Source organism: Melanotaenia boesemani, chromosome 12, assembly GCF_017639745.1.
Source record: "Melanotaenia boesemani isolate fMelBoe1 chromosome 12, fMelBoe1.pri, whole genome shotgun sequence".
Lineage (NCBI taxonomy): Eukaryota > Metazoa > Chordata > Actinopteri > Atheriniformes > Melanotaeniidae > Melanotaenia > Melanotaenia boesemani.
Genome location: NC_055693.1, coordinates 620,271 through 636,041, shown reverse-complemented (window position 1 = coordinate 636,041; position 15,771 = coordinate 620,271). Strand labels below are relative to the sequence as shown.

Genomic DNA, 15,771 nt, shown 5'->3' with positions numbered 1-15,771 from the left:
TGGTTCAGGAGGAGGTTTGACTTCAATATATTCAACTACATAGCCATCGATCTTGGCACCACCGTCTCTTTCCGGCTTCAGCCAGCCAACCATGGCACTGTTCTTAGTTATCTCCAGAACCTCGATTTTCTGACAAGGATCCGGCTTGCCTGACAAAGGAACCAGATTGATGTGTTAAAGTATTCATAACATCTGTTAAAAGGAAGAAATGTGTGAGGAGAGAGCACAGATTTAATGAATGATTCAGACACTTACTGACAGGATCAGAAGCCAGGTAGGAGGTGGGTGTTACTTTGGCAACTCCAGAGCCGTACTCATTGACAGCCGTGACCCTGAAGTAGTATTCGGTGCCGGGCATCAGACCACTGACTTTGAAGGGAATCTTGTCTGCTGGAATTTCAGCCTTGACAGTTGCCCATGTTTTACGATCAATCTCGCGCTTTTCAACAATGTAGTGAGTGACCTCGCTACCACCATCGTTCTCTGGAGGACCCCAGGACAGCATGGTGGACGTCTGTTTGATGTCCGAAACTTCAAGACCCACTACAGGTCCAGGAGTGTCTGTTGGGAAAGATCAACCTTTTTTCATCTATTCACTTTATTATATATTTTTCCGATTTAAAAGGATGGCTATTTAACAGCAGTGAAGTGAATCTTGCTTGGACTTACCCAGAACCTTAACAGTGACAAACACAGCCTTCTCTCCTGCAGCGCTCTGCAAAGTCAGGCAGTATTTGCCAGAATCATCACGAGTGCTGTCAGGGATTACCATGAAGGTCATGGTGTCGATGAGGTCAACTTTACCCTTCCTGACCACATTATCGATACCCATCCTCCTCCACGTGACCTTAGGAGGTGGTCTTCCTCTGATGGTGGCACAGAGCCTGATGGGGCAACCAGCTCTCACCGTCAGCCCCTGCTTCAGGTTGGCATCCAGGTCAATCTCTGGTGCCTCTGTTGGAAGAAATGCAGATTCAAATGTCGGCCCATTTTACTACCAAATTATTTTTATGTTTTCTGTTGAAAGCCAATTAAAACACAATGACGCCCTCACCCAGGATTTCCCTTGGAATGACAGCACCTTCCAGGTTGCAGGGCGGGCTCATGCCCACCTGGTTCTGAGCAGACACTCTGAATTCATACACAAGGTTCTCATCGAGACTTGTGACGGTGAACTCGCACACCACAAGCTGAGCTGCCACATTGCACCTTTTCCAGCCGTCATCTCCTTTCTTGGCTGCTCCCTGAGCCCTCATCTCCACCACATAGCCAATGAGGGGAGCACCTCCGTCGGACACTGGCTTGGTCCAGCCCAGGCTAACTGTGGATTTGCTGCTGTCCACAACTTTCAGGTTGGTAGGAGATGCAGGAGGCTCTGTAAGAAGACACAACAGTGTGTAAGGAAATGGATTTTCTGTCTAATGAGCATACTGAGCATATAGATGATTATTATCAGTTACACACCAACTGTATCTTTTGCTGTGATGGCGCGAGAAGCCTTGCTTGGATTGCCAATGCCAATTTCATTCACAGCCTTAACTCTGTACTGGTAATCATGGAGAGGCAATAATCCAGTAACTGTGAATCGGGTTGAAGGGATTGGATCCTTGTTGACAGGAGACCACCTGACAGCATGCTCTTCTCTCTTCTCCAGTAGATACCCTGTGACTGGCTTTCCTCCATCTTTCTCTGGCTCCGACCACTGCACAGTCATCTCTTCCTTGCTGATCTTGGTGACCTCTGGAGCTTCAGGGGCATCAGGTACATTGAACTGTGTGCCAGCAACAATGGCCTCAGTCTGAACTGCAGGTCCAGGACCCATCTTATTCTCAGCTCGAACTCTAAATATGTACTCATTGCCCTCAATAAGACGGGTTACATTAGCTTTGTTGGTGATGACAGCGTTAGAGTGGACTGACCAGACCCCCCTCTTGGTCTCACATTTCTCAATAATATAGTTGTAGATATCACAGCCACCGTTGTCCTCCGGTACTTCCCAGGCCAGGTGGCACCTGTCGATGGTGATACCAGACACCTTGAGATCCCTGACTGGGCCAGGTCTGTCCAGTACATTGACCACAGCAGTAGCAGAGCAGGTTCCTGCGCTGTTGGAGGCCGTTATGACATATTTTCCACTGTCAGTGCGTCTGGCACCAGTAAGCAACAGCTTAGAGAAGTCTGTACCAGTTTCTATCTGAAGCTTGGGGCCCTTTCTGATCTCCTCAGTACTCTCGTCCTTGGTCCATTTGACATCAGGCTGGGGTTTGCCCTTCACTGCTGCTTCAATAGCTATGGAGTCTCCAGCCTTCACCACAAGGGTTGAATCCAGTTTAACCTTGACTTCAGGCTCCACAAGTTCTTCCTTAACCAGTATTTCAGCTGTGGTCACCCAGTTACTTTCACCTCCCTCGTTCTTAGTCTGAACTCTGAACTGGTAGATCTGATTTTCGATGCATCTGTCTGCCATGAAGTAAGTCTCCTTGATAGCACCTTTATGAATCCTCTCCCATTCCTCTGCCTCTTTAGGTTTCTTTTCAACGTGGTAACCTAGGTTACGGCTACCACCATCATTATCTGGTTTCTTCCACTTGAGGAAGCAGAAGGTCTTACCAATCTCAGATATGTGCAAGTCAATGGGTTCACCAGGTTTCTCAATGGGATCAACTGCCAGAACAGGTGTTTTGGTCTCAACAGTTGGACCAGCACCAATCTTGTTTTCTGCTCTGACGCGGAAAAAATACTCCAAACCCTCAGTAAGAGGAGCCTTTATCAGGCGCTTGGTCCAGTCATTGGAGACCACCGTCCATCCTCTCTGGCTTGGCTGACGGCACTCAATAATATATTGAGTGATCTCAGTTCCCCCATTGTCTTCAGGGTTCTCCCAGGACACCATGCAGGATTTCTTGGTCGCATAGGCCACTTTCAGGTTCTGGCAAGCTCCTGGTGTGTCCAGGACATTCACCAAAATGGTAGCTTGTGCCTGTCCACTACTGTTCTTGGCAACAATGGCATATTTTCCATAATCTGCCCTGACAGCGTCGTTGATGACCAGCTCACAAAGAGGGTAGTTGTTGTTAATCTCTGTGCGTTTCTCCCGGGAAAGAGCTCGGGCATCCTTGGTCCATGTGATCTCTGGATCTGGTCTGCCTTTCACCCTGGTGATCAAATTGATTATCTGACCTGCTCTGATTGTCAAAGAGTCACGGCAGGAAACGTCAACAACAACTTCAGGGGGCACCAGGATGTCTTTTGCCAGGATGGTCTCAGTCAGCTCCCTGGGCTCACTGTCTCCAACCTTGTTGGTAGCTCTGATGCGTAATCTGTACTCCATTCCTTCAATGAGGCCTGGAACTCTGTAAGCACATATCTTGATAAGATCCTTATTGATTCTGTCCCACTGGGCACTTCCTGACTTCTGAGCTTCAACCACATAGCCCAGAATGGGACTGCCTCCATCCCTTGTAGGCTTGGTCCAGCAGATGTCAGCGTAGGACTTGCTCCAGTCCTTCAGTTTAGGGTTGCCAGGAGGCCCAGGTTTAGTGATGGCACGCGTGGCCTTGACAGGATCAGAGGAGAGAGAAGGCTCGCTGATGCCAGCAATATTCTCAGCAAACACTCTGAACTCATATGTGTTTCCTTCAAACAGACCAGAGACTCTGTATCTTAGGTCCAACACGGGAGTTTTGTTGACACGGATCCACTTTCCTGTCATTTCTCTGCGTTCAATCACATAGCCGCTGATGGGGCTGCCGCCGTCATACTCAGGCAGGGTCCATTCTACAGTCACGGCATTCTCTGTGATATCAGAGCACTCGGGCGGGCCTGGTGGACCAGGAGGGTTGAACATGTGCTTGGCAATAGTAGGAGGACTCTCCAGTCCAGCACCAATGCCAATCTTGTTTTCTGCACGGACACGGACAATGTACTCACGGCCCTTCTCCAACCGCGACACCTTGGCCTTGGTGCTGGTTCCACTGGAGCTAACAACAGACCAGGGTTCCCATGGCTTCTTCACGTCTTTCTTTTCCACCACATAGCTGGTGATGGGAGTGCCACCATCATCCTTGGGTGCTCTCCACTGGATTATCATGTAATCAGGGGTCACCTCCAAGATATTGATGGGTCCAGTAGGCGGACCAGGTAAGTCCAACACTGTGACATGAAGGGCTGCTGTCTTGCTCCCTGCAGGATTGGACACAGTAAGGATGTACTCTCCAGTGTCCCCTCTCTGACAGTCAGGGATGCTGAGGACGGTTGAGGATCCAGCAGTCTCGATGTGGTATCGGCCTTCAGATACGATCTCCTTGTCATCACTCATCCATTTGGCAGTGGGAAGCGGGATGCCAGTCATCTTGGCTGGTAGAACAATAGTAGTTCCAGCTTTCAACATGAGGCCCTCAATAAGCTTCACATCAACCTCAATTGTAGGTGGCACTGAAAGACAGCAAACAGCAGCACTTTAATGAGTGTTTTCAAGCCCTGCATGCGAACATAAATCCCATGAATCACGTCTTACATGTCTTCTCTTGGCAAGTGATGGGGACGCTGGTATCAGGACGGCTCACACCAATGGCGTTCTGAGCTTTGACCCTGAAGCGGTAAGTCTTGCCCTCCTCCAGACCTGTGACATGACTGTGATTATTAATCACAGTCTTGAAGTTGACCCAGTCAGTTTGACCCTCTTCTTGGTGCTCCACAATGAATCCAGTAATTTCACTTCCACCAGTGCGATCTGGCCACTCCCATGCCAACCACACCTCCGTCTTGTCTGCATCAGTGTGGTGCAGGTTCTTGGGTGGGCCAGGAGGATCTGAAAGGTTTTCACAGAAGCACAGTTTACCTCGAACTTGAGAAAACATGTCTAAGCATTTTCTCCAGTTTACACAAAATGCTGAGAAAACTCTAGATTGTGAAATTACAAGTTCAACAACATGGCACACGACAGTTTTCACTCACAGAGAGGATCCAAGGCCTTGATGGGCGTCTTGCTAACAACGAAGTCACTCCTTCCAAACTGGTTCTCTGCAGCCACCCTGAACAGATACTGGATTCCTTCCATCAGGTACAAGGCCATCAGACTCAGCTTCTTATTGGCTGCAGCAACAGGCACCCACTGGTCTGAGGCCACATCCTTCTTTTGTACGACATAATGGGAGATGACAGCACCACCGTTGTCCTCCGGAGCCTTCCACGTCAGGTAGGCAGACTCGCTGGTCACCTCAGAGATCACCAGCTCTCTGGGAGGAGAAGGCTTGTCTGTCAAAGACAAGCGAGTGTTAGAGTAAACTTTGCATGTAATCTGAAATTCCTCCTTTTATGGACATTTCACTTACTCAGCACTAGCACGGCAACAGTTGCTGACTTCTTTCCAGCAGTGTTCTCAGCTGTGATGGTGTAGTTGCCAGAGTCTGGACGGACGCATTTAGGGATGAAGACTTTGCTTCCAGTGGCAGTAACAGCAACAGTGATGTGAGCAGGAACGTCTCCGTCGTTCTTCTTCCAGCTGACGGTCGGTGTTGGCACACCTTTAATGGTGGCACTCAGGGTGATATCGGTGCCCAACATGGCCAAGTGGTCACGAGCCATGTTGGCGTCCAGGAGCAACTCTGGCTCCTCTGTGGAGGGAAAAGAAAGATTTTAACAGACATTTGAAGCAGATAGCCAGTCAAACAGCATGTTAAAAATCTGTTCAACTGTACAGGAGAAGACTGAGAAGGTCGAGAAAAAAAGGAAAGCGAGCTGAACTGTAGGAGTTCTGCACATCTCTGATAACAACACTCAGCACATGACTAGAAGTGAAAGAGTCTCTGTGGACGTTCTCACCTAGGTCAAAAGTGAAGAGACATAAACCAGATTTGAACCATTAGAACTGAAGATTGCCTTGTGGTCCTGCACACCTGTCCGCAGGTTCTGTCTTCAGGTATGTGTGGACATGTCAACATGGTTTAAATGTAATATTCCTGCAAACCTCACACTGTGTCTACTGGGTGACATTAATATGATAATTGACTCTGCACACATGATTCGCACATCATTATGCATTGTGAAGAAAACTATCCTTGTGAACTAAAAAACCAAAAATAATCTATGTATTCAGCAGTTTAGGAATCTCTTGGTAGACCACATCAGTAGTGAGACAATGTCTGCCTCCTCAAAGAACTATTTAACTGAATCTCATTCCCTATGGTCCCTTGTGATTGGCTCCATCACTTAGTGTAGGTGGAGGATTGTGACCTCGTTGTTTTGGGGGTTGGATATTGGTGGGAGCTGCCTTCTGGCTGCGGGTCCCTGGTGGTTTCCTGTGGTGGAGATCTGGACTGTGGGGGTGGTTCTGTGTCAGGCACTGTTGGACCATGGAGGGGGTCTGCGGATGGTGTCGTCTCATGGCGGTGGGGCATGGCCACTGGTGGTACCTGAGTCGGTGGGCATTGGCCCTTGGCCAGGTGGCCAGACTGTTGTGGGATGGGCTGGGTGGGGGTTCAGGGCTCTGGTGCCCAGGGATGGCCCTCTCTCTTGGGTGCAGATGGGTCGTTTAGGGGTATGAAGGGAGGCTGAGTGGGGCTCGTTGGATTGTAGGGGAGACACTGGGGCATGGTTAAGGGTATGACTGAGAGGTTGGTGTGTGTGTGTGTGTGTGTGCGTAAGTGAATGTGTGCATGACTTTATATGTGTCAGTGTGTATATGGGTGCCTCTGGCCTCTTGGGGCTTGGGGCCCTTCGCTCTGGCCGCCCTGGATGGTTGGTGACTCCTGATTTTGGCCAGCCGAGGCCTGTACCCCGTGACCGTGGGGGGATCCGGCTGGGGTCTTCCTCTGCCGCCCTCTGGGTGGGTCCGGGGTGGTCTTCATGGTGGAGGGGCTTTGGTTCGTGCTCCAGGATTGCTGCTGATGGCCCGGGTCTCTTGTTGTTGTTGCTGTCTTGGTTAATTTTTAGGAACTCCTGATGATTGTCTGCTTAGTTTACCTGTAACGGCTGTAGGAAATTCTCTGTTGTGTTTCTGTACAGGTGTAGCAGCTGCTTGTCTGCTGTTGGGCTCGATTGAAGCTTGTTGCTTCCATCTGCTGGATCTTTGTCTGCTCTTCCTTTTTTCTACTTTCCTTTTTACTTCTGTTCACAGTCCCCCTTCTTATTCTTACCCCTCTGGTCTGGTCCAGCAATATATATATATACACTACTGTTCAAAAGTTTGGGGTCTTTACCATGGGATTCAATAGGGAAGTGACCCCAAACTTTTGAACGGTAGTGTATATAATACCCATAAAGCTCCTCTTGGCAAAGCAAATCTGTTTGGCACAAAGCAGCAGGCAGACCATCATTCTGCCGCCACCGTGCTGGACAGGACAAGGTTAAAAAAAAAAGGAACTGAAGATTGGATTTGAGACAAGATTACTGAAAACTTGAAGGCATTTTATGTCCTGTAAATAAAAATAATTTATCTAAAAACGAGTAACTATGTCACATTCAGGTAAATAAAACAAAAACCAACTATAGTTAATATTTATTTGGAATCTGAGTCATGAAAGCGAACTGATCCACTTACCAAGTCTGTCGTGGACTTTAATGTTCTGTTTGACATAAGCAGGGTCAGATTTGCCTGCAGCGTTGACAGTAAAGATCCTGAAGGCATACTCCTCTCCATCAGCCAGACCCGTCACCACATAGTGGAGGTCTGGACACTGCTCTGGGGTCTCGTTGGCCTGAATCCACTCTACGGCACCGGGCTTCTGGTACTCAACGATGTAGCCAAAGATTCGTCCTTTTCCATCGTGGCGAGGCATCTGCCACTTCAGACTGACTGAGTCTTTGGTCTTATCGTAGGCCTCAGGGGTCACCGGAGGACTGGGACGCACTGAGAGGGGAAAAGAGAGAAAAGCTCTGGTTCTTTATCTCAACCATTAGAGAAATGATGGACATGCCTTAGATCAACAGAAACAAAAAACTGGATTCATTCTATATGTGCTTAAACTGCACACACAGAAAAACATTAAATAAGCAACATTTTTAGGTAAAACACAAAAACATTAATGTGGAAGTGACATAAAAACTGGAGAAAAGGTTGTGAAAAATGTGTTTTCATGAGTTTGTGTCACACTGACCGATGGGGTCTTTGGCGAGGATGGGTTTGGAGGGGACACTGGGATCTCCTGTTCCCAGCTCATTCTCAGCCGTTACCCTGAACTCGTACTCGCAGCCCTCCACCAAGTCCTGGACTCGGTACTGAGTGGCCGGGTACAGCGGGTCTCTGGTGACCCTGGACCACCTCTTGGCTCCAGGCTCCTTCTTCTCCAGGATGTAGTTAGTGATGGGTTTTCCTCCATCCCGGGGCCGGTTCCACAGCACCAGAGCGTTGGTAGCATACACCTCTCTGACTGTTGGCATCTCAGGGGCCTCAGGGACTCCTTCATGGAGGAAAATAGTGGATTTTTTTAGGACACCTGTGAAGAGCGTCATCTTTCCCACTGGATCAATAATTTTGAACGTACCGTTTATAATTCCATTTTCTTTCTTCCGATAAAACCTTTGACTCAGATCAGAGCAGAATGACTGAATATGATGAAAAACTGCTGTCACGGTTTAAGGCTGTTTGGTTTGGTTCTTGTTGGGTTTCTGCTAAAGTCTGTTCTTTAGTTTATGGTCTTGGTTATCCATTTTATTTTGTAGAGTTCCTCCCCTGTGTATTATATTGTTTTACTTCCTGTTCTCTACACAACTAGTTTCATTTGTAAATTTGCTTCAGGTGATCCTCGTTCTGTTTCACTATCCCGCCTGAGCAGTGCCTTTAAAAAAATTCATCCATCTACCTCTAGCCTAGTCCTGGATTTTGGTCCTTGACAACATCTGTTGTTAAATTCTTCCTATAGGCTGGATTTAATGACTTAACACTAGAAGTCCCAGGAATTTTGATGTCTCCCTAAAGTCCCAGAGAAGGGTCGAAAGACCTTTAGTCCAAACTGACGACTCTGCTGGCAAAAATTAGCATCTCTTCATTTGTAAATGCAGCCATTACCTGAGGAATGCACCCATTGCATCCAGCCCCTCCTTGTTACCTTGAAACGTCTGGTAAATTCTGTGGCAGTGGGGGATGGTGGGCTGAGGGGGATAAATAATAGCTAGCTTCACCTCCAACAAATAGAAGGAAGCAAAATGCAGAGGCGGCTTACAACTCAGCAGGCATTGGACCTGATCCTCAGCGATACAAACCCTTGTGACTCAGATGGAGAAGAGATACAAATTCAGCTGGATTCGGACTCTGACTCTGAGCAGTCTTCAGGTAAGATTTGAAACTATTATTGAACTTTTTGGTATGACAAATTTCTTTCTTTCTGCTTTGTCCTGTACTGTGAGTTGCAACACTGGAATTTCTCCATTTTGGTACAAATAAAGGATTTTTTTAATCTTATTTCCAAAACATCCTATTTTCGTCCTCTGAAATTGTGAAATTGTTTACCTTGCAGATGATGAGACTGCTCCACTGCCAGAAAAGAGGGCTCGGTTGGGAAGTGAGAGGACAGAGATGGCTAAAGATGGCACAGTGTGGCATGAAGAACAGCTGGGGACATGTCTCAATTTCACCCCAATAGAACCATACGGCACAGATGGAGAGCCAACTGCTAAGGCCAGAAGAAGTATCCGGACTCGTCTTCAAAGCTTCTTCTGTTTTATAACACTTGAAATGCTTCGTAGCATTCAAGAATGGACCATTCAGCATGCACGGCAACAGGAGCAGGCAGATTGGTTCATGAACCTCCCAGAACTAATGGCATTTATTGCAATTATTATCTTGCGGGGGGTGAAGAAAGTTCCATCACTACGTGACAATTGGTCAGCAGAGCTGGGAAACCCACGAATCATTGCTACTATGGCCCGAAACCGCTTCCAAAACATCATGCAACACCTACGCTTTGATAACATGTTCACACGCAGTGAGCGAGTGGAGACAAATAAGTTTGCTGCAATTTCTAATCTGTGGGAATCTTTTGTCAATAACTGCATCAGATCTTATAACCCTGGTCGACACATCACTATTGATCAACAGCTTTTCCCGACAAAGACTCGCTGCAGTTTTCTGCAGTACATTGCAACAAAACCGGACAAATTTGGCATTAAGTTTTGGCTGGCTTGTGACTTGAAATCAAAGTACATTTGCAATATCCTGCCATATCTTGGCAAGGACCCCAGTCGTCCCAGTGGAGAGAGACTCTCTGAGAGTGTAGTGATGAGGCTGATGGAGCCGTTCATGGATAAGGGCAGAACTGTAACAACAGACAATTTTTTTACATCGCTGTCCCTTGCGCAACGACTGCTTAGCCGGAAAACCACCATCCTTGGCACAGTCAACAAGATTCGCCGGGAAATTCCTCAGTCAACTAGACAGAAGGACCACACTAAATTCACCACTCGAGTGTTTTCCACCACTGGTGCAACACTCACAGTATATGCGCCGAAACGGAAAAAGACTGTCTATCTTCTCAGCAGCATGCACAATGTGGTTGAGACTGAGAATACCACCAAAAGGAAGCCAAACACTGTCACACAATACAACACCACAAAGTGTGGTGTGGATGTGATGGACCAGATGGTGCGGGAGTACAGCGTGCGTGCAGGAACACGGAGATGGCCAGTCGCCGTGTTCTACAACATGATCGACATGGCGGCACTGAACGCTCATGTTCTTCATAAGGAATGCACCGGAGTGCAGGAGAGAAGAGTGGACTTCCTGGTTGAGCTCGCGAAAGAGTTGGCCAACTCTCATGTGAGTCAGAAGAAGGCACATAAGGAGCAACTGCTTCAGCAGCAACCTCCCACACCTAGCCCTGGGAAAAGGGCAAAATGTCAGGTCAACCATCGATGCAAGAACAATTGCGCAACTGTAAGATGTGTTGACTGCTACAAATACACATGTGGCAAATGCAGGATGGAGATACCATGGAAGTGCCAAGCATGTTTGGACTTAGCACAGACGGACTGCTGAAAGAGCAGAAAAGCCATTCACACAAGGGCATGCCACTGTAGCCTTGTGTAAATATTTGTGAAATTGTTTCATTACTTGCATTATTTTAACTGTTTTGTTGTTTTTTTTATGACAAAAATAAAAAGCATTGGAAAAAATTCACAGTTGTTCTTTTATATCTTTGTCATGTTGACATTTATGCCCTCTTGACTTAGACACTAATGCTTCTGGATATTTTACTCACAGACCCTGCCTGTACCACCACAATCAAAAAATGTTCATTTTAAATATTCAAAATTGTTCATTGCTTGGGCTTTTTGGACATAAGGTACATGAACATTGGGTTAGAAAGTTTGAAAAATTGGTAAAAAATTCTGAAAAATTTGTATTTTTTCATTTGTATGAAAAGAGGAGAGCTGGACCTTTTAAAGTGATTTTTAAAAAAAATATGAATTCATCATTTTGTCATATCATTCTAAATTGTTTGCTTTTTTATTGAAGGCCCACAATGATTATCTTTTTTTTTTTCTTCTAAAAGCACACAAATGTGTCGAGGAGGTATATATCATATATCATATCAAATATATTTTTAATTATTTGAAATATACTAGAATGCAGGAAAACCTTTCTGAATCTGTTTGAGGTCTACTCCAATCTCATACTCAGGGGACCAAGCAGTGTCTCAAGCCAAGCTTTGGGCAAAAGTTGACAGTCCAGTTTCAAGAGTCTACAGTGTCTCCCCTAAGTATGCGCCCTCCTGGGGTGTGCCAGTAATTGACTCGTCTACAAACAAAAGAAGCTGTTCACAGCTTAAGACAGGATTATAGCTAAAATCCTACTGGTCAATCGACCCATCTCTGGGTTGTAAAGGTAGAAAGGTCAATTGACCCCTCTCTGGGACTTCTAGTGTTAATGGAGACTGAAATCAAGGGAGCTGCAATGTGGAGAAAAAGTGTGTTATCATGCTGACGTACTGAAGAGGTCTTTAGCCTTCATCTCCTCAGACTCCAGAGGATCACTGATGCCGTACATGTTCTCTGCAGAGATCCTCATGATGTACTCTCTGCCCTCCGTCAGCTTGGGGATCTAAGAAAAAGACACCAGGTTACGTTTCTGTCCTGCTTTGGACCCAGAAGATCTCTGGACGTAATGAGTCGGGCCAAGCTACCTTGCATGTGGTCTTGGTTGTTGCAGATGTTACTGTGGTCCAGATGTCTCTGTTGACGTCTCTCTTTTCAATGATGTAGTTGGAGACATCGACACCTCCGCTGTCCAGAGGAGGCTTCCAGGAGATCACCATGTACTCCCTGTGCACCTCCTCAAACACCACCGGGCCAACAGGTGGAGTTGGACGATCTGCAGGAAGAACAGATGTTGGGATGAGGAACTCCCTGCTCCACGCTCAGCATCAGCATGTCATTCACTCATCTAGGTGCTGGTTTTCTGCATCCACTCACCAACAACCGTGACGATGCAGACTCCCTTCCTGGACCCGGTGCTGTTCTCCACGACCACCACATATCTGCCGCTGTGCTCCCGCTGAGCCTTCATCAGGGCCAGCGACATGGTGCTGAGCGTGTTCTTGAACATGATGTGTTTGTCGGCTTTCAGCTCCTCGTCGTCTCGGTACCAGATGATGGCTGGGGGAGGTTTGCCGGTGTAGCGGCCCTGCAGCAGACAGCTCTCTCCCACACGGATGATGATCTTGTCACGGAAGTCCAGCTCAATGGTTGGTGGCTCTGCAAGGAAGGTAAATGATGGATTACAGCTAGGATTTTCTGTGTTCTATCCCAATTACAGAAAGAAAATGTGAGAAATGGAGACTAACCAGCCGTAAGTCTATAACATCTAGATCCATGCATGCTGTATGAGTATATTTGGACTTGGCTGGTGGAGCTATTGGGTCCAGCCTTGAGCCTCAGTGTTGGAAAGTGTTGGACTCAATGTGCTCCTCACTTGTAAGTCAGTTTGGATAAAAATGTTGCTAAACGAATGATGCAAGCATGCAGATGCTAAATGTTTATTCATCTGTGACTCCCCCCAAATTTCTTAATAGAAGAAAGAAAATGGCCTGAGTGCACACTGGAAGAAAATCCCAGTTGTCAAAAGTGTAAAAAATAAAATGCCTGAAAGAAATGAAAAACATCCTTAGAACTTCTGCTACAGAGACCTGAACCTTTCCAACCTTCATAGATTCGTTCATGAACCTGCTGATTAAAACTCACCCAGCTCGTCCTTGCAGGTGATTGGTTTGGTGCAGAAGGACGGTTTGCCCGGCCCGACCTCGTTGACGGCGATCACCCTGAACTCGTAGGTGTCGCCCTCCCTCAGGCCATCGTAGGTGAACTTCCTCTCCATCAGCTTCTCCTTCGTCAGTCTGGTGAATTTGTCTTTGCCGATCATGCGGGCCTCCAGGATGTACATCGTGATCTCAGAGCCGCCATCATATTTGGGTACTTTCCAGGTGACACTGATCAAATCCTTGGTAACCTTGGTGACCTCCAGTTCCTCAGGACGGTCCGGTACATCTTAAGAAAACACAAACATGACTGATTGGGAGCTTGCTAAGAGTTAAATCGTCTCATAGCAGAGACGATGATCAGCTTCCAGACCTTTGTGTTGGTTTAAATGAACTCACTGATTGGCTCCTTGATGATGATCTCTGCTGCCGTCTCCACGAAGGGTCCGATGCCGATGGCGTTCTCAGCAGCCACCCTGAAGAAGTAGGCCTTCCGGGGGGTAAGGCCATGAGCCACGGCGTTCTGCCTGCTGGCGGTGAAGGACAGCGAGGTCCAGGCTTTGCGTTCAGCGTCACGTTTCTCGATGATATAATTGCTGATGGGAGAGCCACCATCATTCTCAGGGAAGAACCAGGTGAGCTTGCAGGAGTCAATGCTCAGGTTGTCGGCGATGAAGGGGATGCCTACGGGCCCGGGGACGTCTGAACAGGAGCAGAACCCCGCTCAGTAAAACAGATTTCTGATGCAGTTTCAACATCACTGAATCTGAATAATTAGTTTTATTCTCACCCAGAACTTCCACTGTGATGTTCTTCGTCTTCTCGCCTCCGGCATTCTTGGCGCTCAGCGTGTAGACACCGAGGTGTTTCCTTGCACAGGGTTTGATGACGAGCGAAGAGCTGATGGCGGTGGTCTCCACTTTCGCCTCGAAAGGCAGCGCTGCTCCGTCTCTACTCCAGGTCACCTCGGGCGACGGCCTGCCCGACACGTAGGCGATGATACGGATCACGCCACCGGCGTGGACCACCATCCTCTCCTTCACTGAGGCGTCCAGGTCCACCTCGGGAGCAACTGAAAGGAAGACATGCAGCTTTACATCATCCTTCTTCCACCAGGATTCAGAACCTGCTTTTATGGAACGATGAAGGTGTCGGGATGACTCACTGGTTCTGTCGCTGACCTCCAGAACCTCCGGGACTTCACCTGGCTCACCATTACCAACAGCGTTGAAGGCAATCACCCGGAACTTGTACCGACCACCAGTCTTCAGACCCGTGATCACAAGCTGGGTCCCTCGAATTTCTGTTTCCTTTGCCTGGAACAGAAAATCGTTTTTTATTGAGCGATTTGATTGATATTGTTGGGATCAGATGGTGTCAGGGGAGCCAGTTGGTCTTACCTTCACCCAGGCATCAGTGCCCTCCTCTTTGTACTCCACCCAGTAGCCGATGATTCTGGAGCCTCCATCCTTCAAGGGGGGTATCCACTCCAGGTCCACCGTGGAACCAGTCCAGTCCAAAACCTTGGGAGTTGGTGGAGAGGGCGGGGCTTCACAAGGAGACAGAAAATCAGACAACATCTTTCTCCGTGGCGTTAAATCATAGACTTGCATGATGTCAGAGTTTAACACTCACAGATGGGGTCTCTGGCAAAGACAGGGTCTGTAGGGGGGCTGGTGAGTCCAGGTCCTGCAGCGTTGATGGCAGAAACTCTGAACAAGTACTGGGATCCCTCAATGAGTCCGGTCACTATGAAGGACTCGCCCATGCCCATGGGCCGGATGGGGTCGCGGGTGACGCGAGTCCAGCGTTTGCCTGTCGTCTCTTTGCGCTCCAGCCAGTAGCCGGTGATGGGGGCGCCGCCGTCGTCCTCGGGTTCCTCCCAGTTTACAGTCATGGAGTCCATGGTGATGTTGGTTACTGTTGGTTTCTCACACTGACCGGGAGCAGCTGACAGGACACGGACGGAAAGAGTTTAAACCATTAGCATCTGAATCTACACTCCAAACCTTTAAGATGCTCTCAGTTTTCAGCAGAAAAAACACAAGTTCTGGACCAAGAATTAGCAAGCAAACAGAATAAACTTCAACCCGATAAAACTTCTATCTCTGTTTTGTTGTTGCTGTCGTTGAACATTCACATGAATAAAGTTTCATCCCTTACACGGTACAATGGATGTTGATGTGTTGAGTTTCTACTGAACGGCTCAACTCACTGTAAAGGTTTCGGGCCACCTCAGGCTCGCTGTCCAGCGGCTCTCCGACTCCATATTTGTTCTGCGCCATAATGCGGAATACATATTCATGTCCCTGCATGAGGTTCTCCACGGTCCAGATCCGGTCTTTAGGCTCGTTGGTGACCGGTACCCATGTCTTCCTGCTGGCCACCCGCCTCCAGATGACGTAGTTCGTGACTTTGGAGCCGCCATCGTCCTTCGGTGGCAGCCAGGAGAGGGTAATCCTCTCAGCTCCGATTTCCTCAAACTTGATGGGAGCGGAGGGAGGACCAGGGCGTCCTGGAAGCACCAAGAACAAGTTCAGAAAATCAGAATCCTCATTGTTAGAGTCTCTGCTGAGGATCA

At 47.8% G+C, this 15,771-nt stretch overlaps 1 protein-coding gene across 1 annotated transcript in view; it reads right to left on the bottom strand.

The window, feature by feature from the left end:
• Window positions 1–15,771, bottom strand: part of LOC121650515 (titin-like) — a 202,438-nt gene that overhangs the window by 52,464 nt on the left and 134,203 nt on the right. The window contains 20 exon segments of the mRNA XM_042002069.1: window positions 22–149; window positions 256–561; window positions 670–954; window positions 1,055–1,375; window positions 1,465–4,434; window positions 4,517–4,810; window positions 4,957–5,256; window positions 5,334–5,615; window positions 7,541–7,849; window positions 8,097–8,399; window positions 11,926–12,037; window positions 12,120–12,307; window positions 12,409–12,690; window positions 13,177–13,479; window positions 13,590–13,892; window positions 13,981–14,262; window positions 14,356–14,506; window positions 14,591–14,739; window positions 14,826–15,140; window positions 15,406–15,705. Of these exon segments, the coding sequence (XP_041858003.1) occupies window positions 22–149; window positions 256–561; window positions 670–954; window positions 1,055–1,375; window positions 1,465–4,434; window positions 4,517–4,810; window positions 4,957–5,256; window positions 5,334–5,615; window positions 7,541–7,849; window positions 8,097–8,399; window positions 11,926–12,037; window positions 12,120–12,307; window positions 12,409–12,690; window positions 13,177–13,479; window positions 13,590–13,892; window positions 13,981–14,262; window positions 14,356–14,506; window positions 14,591–14,739; window positions 14,826–15,140; window positions 15,406–15,705 (7,883 nt within the window).